A 12,775-nucleotide genomic window follows, 5' to 3' on the forward strand; every position below is an offset into this window, starting at 1 on the left:
GAATCTTAGCTCGAGTAAGACAATAAAAACACCCCGGCCAATAAATCAGTAAACATTACCTCGCTTGTTATGATGAAGAGAGCTGGAGGTAAGAATTAAAAGCAGCCAACCTTTTTAACAGTATCTGGGTCTACCAGTACATGCTGAGGCGCATTGACTGTGCTAAGAGGAATATATTACAGAAAACAAATTAGTCAGCAAGATAGAAGAATCCCAGTGCAAATATGTGCAAAGCCCGGGCTTTTATATCCATTCTCATGAGATAACTGTACCCATTAAAAGGTTAAAGTTACTGTGGTGTCGCTGCAAAGGCTCTGCTTCAGAAATGGCAGCAATCCGTCTTTTAACTTTGATGCAGACTGAAAGCCGTCCTCATCCGTCCTCCTCTGATCTGTGTGTGTGTGTGTGTGTGTGTGTGTGTGTGTGTGTGTGTGTGTGTGTGTGTGTGTGTGTGTGTGTAGTTGTATATGTGCATGAGATAGGGAACAGTGTGAGAGAGGGAGCAGACAGAGAAAGAGATATGAGAGGGGGGGGCTGTGCTGTCTGCCACCCAGGCCCAGGAAACATAAAGAGAAAAATACGGCCATAAAGCCTCTCTATGACTATGACTATGAATACTAATACTGACTCTGAGAGCCAAACCAACTGAGTCTGTTCTCTCTCTGCTCTGTCTTGATGTTGCTTAAGAAGAAGATGAAAAAAGCCAGAATTGTGTAGCTTATTACATTATTACATACACAGTTCGAGGGGAGATTGACAGGCAGCAATGACCTGCTGCTCTGTTCTTGTTTTGTATTATTTTAAAATGTTGATTTCCATGCTGGCATTAATTATAACAGGATTATTGTTAAAAAAAAAAAGAAGAAGAAAAGAATTAACCCTTTAACACCGAGTGTATCGTTGACGACGCGTTTGCACAAGCGCACTTTACGTCACCGTAGTAACGTGGCGGTTTGTGCCGTCGGAAAAACTCCAGCAGTTTCTGAAAGTTGCACGTCGAAGCTGACGCGTGGTCATTTAACGGTAATTTCACTCAAGCTGTCGCAGGAAGCTGGCGAATCAGGGCCTGGCATTCGTGTACAACTACAGTGTTTTTTTCTAAATAAAACTTTCTGTTACCCTTCTTTTTAAATTGTTAATTCACCATTTTAACATGCAGTAAAATGTATGTAACTGCCAGATATTGAAAGTTATTCTGAAAAATGGGCAATAATCACTTACTCATAGGACATTTTCTGGCCCTTTTATGGTTAACATAAGTCTAAAAGTCCAGATGGACATTTTGAGGCTCAGGTGTTAAAGGGTTAACAGTATCATTGAGAAACAAACTGTGAGAGTAAATATATGTGAGTAAGATCTACACAAAATAGCTACAATTCTAATCTTTATACCACATACTGTAAGTTCATAACTAAATTCATTTTAAAGTGAATTATATACACTGAACAAAAACAACAACTGCTAACATTTTCCACCGCTAATCGTGACAATTGAATAAGCTTTGTAGTTAAACAGCAACTCCACCGTATTTGCACCATGAATGCTTGATGTGAGCCGATCAGCGTTGCTCCAAGCACGAGGGAAAAAGGACAAATCAAATATTGATTTTCCACTATTTCAAAACAACACGGTGTGACAAATCTCCTCAGCATTTCAGGGCGAGCTGCTCAGTAAACTGATATGGTATATCACTTTCTCTCCCTGCCTTGTATTTCTGTAACTATGCAGGAAATGTGCCGAGCACACGGCTGATGGACCATTTTCAATCACGTTCATTAAAACACGTTTTTTGCTGTGAAATGCAATAACTGCAGTGGTTGCCAATTCTGAGGATTTGGGATTTTGAAGATTATAGCTTAAAAGCTTTTGACTATATAATCATTAATATTTAATGATTAGCGACATTAGCTCATGTGGGTTTCACACACGAGCTACCCCAAATACACTACAATAATTACGTAACATCTTTTTTTTTTTTTTAAACTATCATCAGCTGTTTCTAAATTTCCGAGTCTGTTCTGTATTTATTTGTTCAGGTCCTCCCCGACAATGCGTGTACTTGCATGGTTTCCCCCCCTCGCAGCAGCACCCTGACAAATGTTGGAGGACAGAAGAAAAAGTGGTAATCTCTCAAGCATTTCTAATGAGTTTTTCTCCTACAATTATTTGATAAGAGCAGACAAGACTGGAGGCAGAGTGTATGATACACTAGCTCCTACTGCCGAGGTGAGAACTGTGCTGATTACACAGTGCCATTAACACACACACACACACACACACACACACAGACACACACCCAGAGGCTTTTATAGTCCGTCATCTCAGAGTGCAACACTAATAATAACATGAGAGGCTAAAGTCATGACTGGCAGGCACACCTACATTACCAATTTAAGTCCACACACATAGCACCTGACAACTAACACACTACCTACCACACTGAGTCCAAGCTGCTCCCTCTGCAGGTAGGGCAGGTTCCTGCGATCCAGGCTGGCCAGGTAGTGCTGCAGTCTGGAGTAGGTGTAGGGGTAACAGTACGAAAACTGGTATACGTCGTCCTCCCGGTCGAAGCAGAAGGCAAAGGACATGACATAGTTGCGCCGGTGGTCAGGGCAGCGGTAGTAGTACACGTTTTTGGCAGGAAGCCTCTGCCTGCAATGTAAGAAAGAAAAGAAGAAAAAAACACATTATTATGAGACATTGCAGAGGTAAAATACAGCCAGGGCAGGAGGAGAGACATTTTAATTCAAGGGGGTAATGTCAGGAAGAGTTAAAACTGAGTCCAGCTACTTGGCAAGAACAGAAAAGTGTAAATAATAATAACTGTTTCATTAACTTGTCAGTTTGCTTTCTTCCAAGAGTGATGTGCTCAACCACTGATCATACTATTACTCTTTGACAGTAACATTATATTACAAAGAGTACAACAATATGATTTATGTTAATCCATACAAATTCAAATTTGAAAATCATTATTAGATCAGTATTAGTACTATCAGTGTGGCTGGCTGTATGTCAGCTTTGCATTTTAAATGGCGCCACCTTTAATTTCTGTGTGTACTGTACGTATGTTTCCTGTTTCTTTGCATGCAATCAAAGAAAAAAAACATAAGATGTCTATATAAACACTTTACATTACAGTACAGTAACAACATAGTTTTGTTATGTAGAAGTAATTTTATAGTAATACCATCTTATTTATAATGTAATTTACAGCCTGGTAATAATGAGGTAATATTGGAGTCATACCAAATTATTCCCAAAGTTTACCATCAGTATAATCAGTACTTGAAGTGGGCCTGTACTCTCCAGTATATGCAGTATTTTACTATTTAAAGTACATCCACTTTTATTTGCTTACCAGCACTTCTCAAAAGATGTTTAGGTTATCTGTCCATAGTTAATTATTATGGCCCAGAATAATCATTTCGCGGCATTCACCTGTTCTCACGAGAGCCTATGTTTGTTTCTAGTGTCTGGAGTTTTTAGTTTTATTGTTAAACAAGAACAATATCTATCAGGCAGATGATAGACGCTGACTTTGTGCCACATATGTGCCGTGGAGGACAATATAATCACAGGACACCAAATAAAATGGAATGTGTGCTTGGAAATGTTGACTAAAACACAAGACCAGTTTTTAATTATTTTAATAAAGACTGCACAGTAAAATGTGCAGTATCAAAGTTTGAATCATTTAAACACCATTGAAAATTACAACCATATCCACTATGGAATAGAGTTAAGTTGAACTCTTTCAGTTTTAGAGTAACACTAAGAGAGTTAAACACACTAGAAAATAGTGTAAAAAGTAAAATTTTTAGATTTAACTCTAATCCAGAGTTTCTTTGGTCTTGAACGGAAGTGTCAACTTGATGATAGTAGTGATTTTAACACTGCAAAATTAATGTGAGAATATTTAAATAAATAGATGTCGTGAGCATTATTAACATCTTATGGTATATTATATTTACTGAACATTTTAATGATGTATTGTTTAATGTAGTAATACCTACATACATACATAAATAAATAAGGGGAGAATTGGCACTTATTTTGTCCTACCTACAGTACTCCATTATTATTACCAAGCTGTTACACTCTTGATCCGAGTGTCCTCCTCTTCCTCTCTTCCCTGACACACACACTCTGACAAAATGTTGCATGCGCGCAAGTGACAGCCCCTCGCTTCCCTCTTCCTCTTTCTCCACCTTTCCCTCTTCCTGTTTTTCCTTCAAATCTCACGTCTTGTCCGCAGTGACGCACCGACTCCACAAGACAGCTTACGTGACAAAGACCAATCGTGGGGGGGGGGGGGAGCGATAAAAGGAGAGAGGAGGATGAAAGGAGGAGCGCGATGAGGAAGATGACTGATTGGTGGGTTTTGCGCTGTTGGGAGCCGAGAGGAAGGTGGAATAAGGAGATAAGGAGAAGATGAGAGTGCAAGGTGATGGCAGATTTGGGCCTGATAGGGAGTATAGTATGGGAATGGGTGATGGTTAGCAGTGTAGTGGCTCTGTGAAGGTGAGGCTGGCTAGTGAGCTAACATCGCTGGCAACAGATCAGATGAAGATGCTATCAGGTCTGCGATAGGAACAAAGAACAGATCATCAACAAACTGCTGTGTACCAACTCTGACAGAGTGAACTTCTTTACCTGACTCACCCCTAAAGCAGGAGGACGGAAAGGAGACACAGGTGTTTTATGTGTTTGCTCAGACACCTAATGTATCAGGATTGGCTACGGACCTGCATAGAAATGCAGAGGGAACACACTTGCATGCATTTTCAAACACTTGACAATGTCCCTGCAGGTATCAAGTAAAACAAAAAGCTATCTCCCGGCCTCTCAGACAGAAGGGGGAGAGGGGAAGGAAATAGAAAAAAAGCAAGGCTGAGTATTCCTTCAGAGGAGGAGAAAAGGAGAATGTATCTGCATGTGGCTATCGCAGCAGAATACTAATGCGGGCAGTGGCTAACTACCACACCCTGTCTTTCATTTCATCAAGCTTAATAACACCTTGATCTTATAGTCTGTTAAGCTGCTCAAAGAAGTATGGAGGGGAAAAAAAAGGATTAGAATGCATTTAGAAAGAAAAATTAGAGAAAGTCATTTTATTTTGATGTTAAATTTAGTATGAATATATTATTCATAAGACCACATGAGTTTAATGTAGCGCATACTGTGAACAAAATTGACTGACAAGGACAAAATACACACTCGCGTGTGTGTATACACAAAACCCCCAGCACACACACACACACTCACACTCACACTGGTGCATTACTGTGGCGCCTCTAAGGTGCAGGTTGATTAAAATAAGATGACAACTCACCTTTTTACATATTTTTCTCCGTCTGGCTTTGCCCTTCCCCACAATCCCACTTCTCTCTCTAATGTGTGACCTTGCCGGAGACTGAAAAGTCGTAGCTATTGATTTTAATTACTGCCGCTTGTCCCGTCACAGCGTTGTAGTTATAGGCCAGAGAAAAATAGCGGCGTGACTCCTCATGGAAAGAGACAGCCTGGAAGGCCCAGCCTACGCTAAAGGAAGGGGGCTGTACCCTGCTTTAGGTAACACAGTCACACACACAAATATGAAAAAAAAAAAGAGAACAAAATATTCAGGACATGCACATTAATGCACACCGTCCCTTCGGTTGTTATCTAAGCGGTGGCTGCTCGGGCTCGGCAGCTGGCAATTTGTTTTATCTAAATGGTACCTCCCTGTGCTTCTCCAATGCCCATTTCTTGACATGGTACAGTGCCGTCATTTCCAAACAGAATTATCGCTGCATGGAATGAGGTGGCGAAAAAAAAGGGGAGACGCTTCACCCCAGATGATAACGCACTCACACATGGTTTTACAATTCAGTGATTATGGAGACGCAGACACACACTAACAAACAAGAATATGCAAAGATCCCCCGCGCTAAAACAAAAACAATAAACCCAAACGGCATGCGAGCTACATCAAGGTCATTCCTTTGACGACGAGCAGAGGGGACAAACGGGGACGGAGAGTTTCGTTTTCATTGTAGCCTTACAGAATAAGAAAGAAGCAGATCATGGACGTAAATGCTAGACAGACAGAGAAAGACAAAGTCAAAGGTGACGAGTGACAAGGCAAAGGGGCTTTATGGAGCTAGCAGGAGGCCGTAAGTGAAGTGTCACACACTGCTTTCCTGAGCTTTTCTACATCTAAACCGTCGGTAGCTATAAACTCCCACTTTGATGATGCCAATGATGTCTCTCTGACATTCGACGATGAAGGCTTATAAATTGGTAGCTTTCATACGTGCAACATCTTGTCTATATTTTCAATTCAATCAAGCGTAGAGGACACGTCAATCACCGCTGATCTGAGCACAGCCAAAGGCAAGTACATACAGGACGAAACTCGCAAAGGCATGGATGCACGCGCACAGAGACCTACAAATAAAGTACAACACGCACACACACATTTGATTTCATTTGCTGTCTCAGTGTTGTCTCTTTCAGCTTGTCAGACGTTCATCCCGCTAACTGTTCGGAAGGTTAAATGTCTTCCAATCAGCCCATATAGCTGTCAAGCTCCACAGATCCCAAACCAGCTCGTTTAAGTCAAATACTTTGTCTGTTTGGCAAACATCTGACATTGAATGACATATTCCTTCCCTTCCTCTGTATTACGACGCCAATAATTGAAGAGGCAATATTTCCTGGCACTCTAAAACGATGCCAGATGTTAGATCGGCTCATTGTTTCTAAAACACGGCACTGTATTCTTGTTTTGCATACTAAGTCAAGCAGAAAACAGCAGCCATCACAGCATCTGAGGAGTATCACGTGTGTGTGTGTGTGTGTGTGTGTGTGTGTGTGTGTGAGGTGAGTATATAAGCACTTGTGCGTGTGTAAACGTGACAGCATATACTTCTCCAGGCATCCATCTTTTTTGAATGCAAATCGAATTGCAACAGGGCTTACTGGAGACACAGTTACTAGGCAACCTGTGCTTGCTTTGTAATTTGGTTGGTCTGCGGTATTTTATATGTGGCGGTACAGTATAGTTTTTAGTTTTGCAAGAGCGTGCCTTCATTTGGGACTAACTTGCACGACCAAAGAAGCGAGAGAATCAGACGTACAGTACAGGAGGGAGACACTTTTACATTTCCTTGCCATTTTTAAGGGTACATCATAACTTTCTGCAGCAGCGTGTGAGTAGACTTTAAGTGGAGAAGCGGCACAGTACAACTGCGGCTGATGATGTGAAATAGCTGGGATTAATGCGGCTGGTGGAGGCTTCTAGTTGGCAGCCGTAAGGTTCTGTAGGAAGCAATAACACTTGTGAATTATGGACTTTCCTGTAACGAGAGAGCTGAAAGCTGCACACCTGTGGAGACAACAGGCCGTTAGTGCCTTTTTCAGGTCAACAACAGCTCGCTGATGAGGCTGAAACATGACAGCGTAAGACATTCTCCCCTAATGGCTACATGCAGAGGGTTTAGGATGGCCTTTTAAATGCTTCCCGTACGAATCTCTATCTAAAGCAGTTACATCAACAGTCCTCAGTGTTAGCTCTCATATTCACTTATTACTGAGGAAACTTAATTATTAATTTGTCGCAGGAAACCACGATGAAATTCAAGGTGAGCTCGCCGAAGCGAAGTCAGTCACTATCGCATCACACCCGCAGCACTTCACCTGGGTTCGGATTATACAGCCGACATAAAATGCCAAGTTATTTCCATAAAATTCTGAAAGCAGTCATAAATCTTGGAGTCTCATCTAAATAAAACATTCCCTCTGTTTACAGAAGCAACACAGTTTGTTCTGCTGATGTGTGGAATACAGAGGGGCTGGCTGTGTGTGGTTAGACTGTGAGGTCTGTCGTATCAGCCTCTTCCCATGTTATACCTCAGTTTATTTTAAAGCGGATCTAGAACGGTAGTTCCAATTAACGCTGTTCATTGGGTGTGTATCTGCAACATTACCTTGTTTATGAAGCCCTGAAGGTTCAAAACAAACAGTTCAGCCACTGCTCAGAATGCTTTGATGTATTGTAATCTTGGGCTCAGCGAGATCTCTGAAAAAACCCTTCTGGTTACATAAACAGCATTTCTCCTGAACAGCGGATCCTCCTGGTCCGGGCACTAGTCCGGGCACATCCGGTTGCGTACATTGTACTGCAGAAGAAGAATAACGTCCGTTGTGGAGGTGTTTCACGAGCGACAGTGTCTTCTGACTCTGGGTCCGACTCTTTTGAGAATGAGTAGCAGTGCATCCACCGTTCCAGAGGGGGGAGCCTTCTGAGAGCTGGTGTGCTAATTATGTAATTTCCGGGTATTGGCCAATCACAAGACAGTTGGGAAGGCTCTACGCTGGCTGGCTAATCACAACAGTCAGTCTTCTGAGGTGAGATTTCAGTCTGAAATATGGCGGCTGAGGACAGCATCAGTAAGGAGAGATTTCTATCGGCTCATTTACAGCAAGCGAGGTTTTTGACCATAAAAACAAGTTAATGTATGTAAGTAGACCTCCATAACTAACATATATGTGCAACAGGACCACTCTATGTGAGCTTTAAGAAAATGTATTTTATATATATATATAAATATATATATATATATATACATATATATATATATATATATAAACTACAATATGTCACGATCCACATTTCATGGCGTCTATTTTTATTGTTGTTGTTGCCTGCTGCTCTCTGTTCCTCTCTCTGTGTTCACCCTGCAGGGGGCGTGGTTGACCCAGTTCCCACATGACGCCAGAGATGACGTCCACCTGCGCAGTTCCTGCCCAGCTGCGCCTGATCAGCAATCATCCGGGCATATAAGGCGGGACTTCGCGTCTCTCTGGTGTCAGTTCCACGTTTTCGCTTAGCTGGTAAATGCTTTCATACTACGCTACTAGAATTCCTGACGTTTCCAGTACTCACCTCAATCTCCGCATTCAGGTCTCCACGTCTCCTGCCGAGAGAAGAACACAGAGTCTCCGCGGATTTCCTACCACTCCTGGAATCGCCTACTCCTGTTCTTCTCTACCGCATTCGTCTCTTCCACCACGACGACGCGGATTCACCTCTCCTCAACCTTCGTGGATCTTCAAACCCTCCTCGCTGTACACCTCGAGTGAGTCCGTTCCGTGGGAACGTGAAAAAACGAACTGTGTTTGCCACGAAGGAGTCGTTGAGGATCTGGTCTGCTGCTGTTTCACTCTCTCTTATACTGTCACATTCTACACCCTCTCTAGCGCGTGTATTTGTGTTTATATATATAGATATATATTTATGTTTTCGTTTTTAATAAATATTATTATTATATATATACTCACCTGTGTCCTGCTCTGCATTCGGGTCCAACTCCCTAAGATCTAGGTTTTCCCTTTAAAGGGGAAACGTAACAGTTGGAACTGACCAACTATGGACCCGGCAGACAGGGATTTAATACACCAGGCGTTAGCTTCTCACGGCGAGGCCATACGCAGACGCGAGGGCCTGCTAAGAGACGTAGCCAACGCCGTTCGTGAGCTAACTGCTAGCATTCAGCCGCTGCTAACTTCCGGGTTACCTGTTCCACTGCCTGCCCCTTCTCCACCAGTTACCCCTACGTTAGCCCCCGCGCTAGCTCCCCGCGAACCGTTTGTTCCTACCCCCGAACAGTTTTCGGGGGAACTTAATAAATGTGCGAGTTTCCTGTTTCAATGCTCACTTGTTTTTGACCTACAACCTAGCACTTACCCTACAAGTCATGCTAGGATCGCGTTTGTAGTAAACCTGCTAACTGGTAGAGCCGCTCAGTGGGCCACGGCCTTCCTTAGAGATGATCACCACCGCTCCATCTCATATACTACGTTTTCTACGGAGTTAAACCGGGTTTTCGACCAAGCGTTTCATAATAGTGACATTTCAAACCAACTACTTTCATTGAAACAAGGTAACTCATCTGCCGCTGATTTTGCCGTCAGCTTTCGCATATTAGCATCTGAGAGTGGGTGGAATGACGCGGCTTTAAGAGCCATTTTCCTACGTGGGCTTACGGACGAACTACGGGACGAATTAGCTACTCGGGATATAGCACCCCATCTTGAAGTGTTAATCGAACTAGCTATTCGCATAGACTGTAGACTCCGTGAAAGGCGGATGGATAGACGACGTCACCCTACCCTGTCCCTTCTGCTAACGTGGTTAGCCTTCCTGAACCCATGCAGCTGGGGCGAACACGTTTATCGCCCACGGAGAGAAGACGACGATTACAGTCCGGAGCTTGCCTATACTGCGGACAGGCTGGTCACGTCATGTCGTACTGTCCACATCGCCCAAAAGCCTGAGCTCACCAGCGCACGCAGGAGTGCTGGTGAGCAGGACCATCTCCTGTCCTGCACCTACCCGGGTCTCCCTGAAGGCTCAACTTCGCTGGAACCAGGACTGTTTCTCCACCACATGCCTGGTGGATTCCGGAGCCGACGAAAGCTTCATCGACACGCATCTGGCAGAACAGGCTGGCATCCCTACGATCTCCCTGCCGCAACCCAAGATCATCTCGGACCTCAACGGAAATCGGCTGGCTGAAGTGACTCTTCGCACCATTCCCCTCACCTTGGTCTTGTCTGGGAACCACGTCGAGGAGATCCAGTTGTTCCTCATTCCGGCTTCCTCCGCGTCAGTGATCCTGGGTCTTCCGTGGCTGTCCCTTCACAACCCCTCCTTCGACTGGTCCTCGGGTCGGTTGTCCAGCTGGAGTATTCCTTGCCATTCCCGCTGCCTCAGATCTGCTCAACCTTCACCACAGAGAACAGCCAACGTCCCACCAGTGCCCCCCGACCTCTCCGGTGTCCCAGAGAGTTATCACGACCTGGCTGAGGCATTCTCCAAGGATCGGGCCCTCTCGTTACCCCCTCATCGTCCGTACGACTGCACCATTGATCTCCTTCCTGGCGCCACTCTTCCTTCCAGAAGATTCTATAACCTCTCACGCTCCGAACATCAAAGCATGAATGACTATATCAACCAGTCGTTGTCTACAGGTCTCATTCGCCCCTCATCTTCTCCTGTAGGGGCAGGATTTTTCTTCGTAGAGAAGAAGGACGGATCCCTTCGTCCCTGCATTGACTATCGTGGGCTAAATGAGATAACGGTGAAGAATCGTTACGCACTCCCTCTTCTAGACGCCGCCTTTAACCCCCTCAGTAAGGCCAGGATCTTTTCCAAGCTCGACTTGCGCAATGCTTATCACCTGGTTCGCATCAGAGAGGGGGACGAGTGGAAGACGGCGTTTAACACTCCCATGGGACATTTCGAATATTTAGTCATGCCTTTTGGCCTCACTAACGCCCCTGCAGTATTCCAACACCTGGCTAATGACATTTTGCGCGACATGCTGGACAAATTCCTCTTCGTATATCTGGACGACATCCTGATATTTTCTGAGACTGAAGAGGAACACGTCCAGCATGTCCGACTAGTTTTACAGAGACTCTTAGAAAACAAACTGTTTGTGAAGGCCGAGAAGTGCATGTTTCACACAACATCGGTACCATTTCTTGGATTTATTGTTGAGCAAGGCAGCCTTGCACCAGATCCTACTAAGATCTCTGCAGTCAAGGACTGGCCGACACCCACCACCCGGAAGCAGCTACAACGCTTCTTGGGTTTTTCTAATTTCTACAGAAGATTCATAAAGAATTACAGTCGTATTGCTGAACCTCTTACCAGACTTACCTCTCCCAAACAGGCGTTCCTGTGGTCCAATGATGCCGAGTCTGCTTTCCTCCGCCTCAAGGAGATGTTTACCTCAGCCCCTATCCTCTCCCATCCGGATCCTGAGCTCCAGTTCGTGGTCGAGGTCGACGCTTCTGACACCGGGGTAGGGGCGGTTCTCTCCCAGCGAGACCACAACGACCAGAAACTCCACCCCTGCGCCTTCTTCAGTCGCCGGTTATCCCCTGCGGAGAAGAATTACGATGTTGGAAATAAGGAACTCCTGGCCGTGGTCTTGGCACTACAAGAATGGCGACACTGGCTGGAGGGGACCGCCCAACCTTTCATAGTATGGACCGACCACAAGAACTTGGCCTACCTCCAGAACGCCCGTCGCCTGAACTCTCGCCAAGCTCGTTGGGCTCTGTTCCTGGGCCGCTTCAAGTTTTCTTTGACTTTCCGCCCTGGTTCCCGGAATGTGAAGCCTGATGCACTTTCCCGACTCTACTCACCAGATCCTCCGGAGTTGGAACCTGGGACCATCCTGCCGCCGTCTTGCATTCTGGGCACTGCTACATGGCCTGTGGAGACAAGAGTCCGCGAGGCCCAGCTGACCGAACCTGATCCCGGAGGAGGACCTCCTGACCGCCTCTTCGTCCCAGAGGCTACCCGCTCGGAAGTTCTCCAATGGGGTCACTCCTCTAGACTGGTTTGTCATCCTGGTTCTGCACGCACACTCCAATTCCTGAAACAATGCTTCTGGTGGCCCACCATGTCCCTGGATGTCGCCACCTTCGTCTCTGCATGCCCCATCTGTTCTAGAGGCAAGTCGTCGAACCGCCCGCCTGCTGGACTCCTGCATCCCCTTCCCATTCCCCATCGCCCCTGGTCTCATATCGCCGTTGATTTCGTCACTGGACTTCCCCCCTCCAATAACAACACGACCGTCCTCACTGTCGTAGACCGTTTCTCCAAGTCGGTTCATTATATCCCCCTCCCCGCCCTCCCCTCTGCCATGGAAACAGCCGAGACGTTGGTCCAACACGTATTCCGGATCCATGGTTTCCCTATGGACATCGTCTC

General features: G+C 45.1%; 1 protein-coding gene across 1 annotated transcript in view; it reads right to left on the bottom strand.

Annotated features, from left to right (window-relative positions):
* agbl4 (AGBL carboxypeptidase 4) overlaps positions 1-12,775 on the bottom strand; it is a gene marked incomplete at both ends in the record, with an annotated part of 311,410 nt that overhangs the window by 150,768 nt on the left and 147,867 nt on the right. The window contains one exon of the mRNA XM_083888196.1: positions 2,436-2,652. Within this exon, the coding sequence (XP_083744322.1) occupies positions 2,436-2,652 (217 nt within the window). The remainder of the gene's footprint in view (positions 1-2,435; positions 2,653-12,775) is intronic.

Source organism: Microchirus variegatus (genome assembly GCF_963457635.1).
Source record: "Microchirus variegatus genome assembly, chromosome: 4".
Lineage (NCBI taxonomy): Eukaryota > Metazoa > Chordata > Actinopteri > Pleuronectiformes > Soleidae > Microchirus > Microchirus variegatus.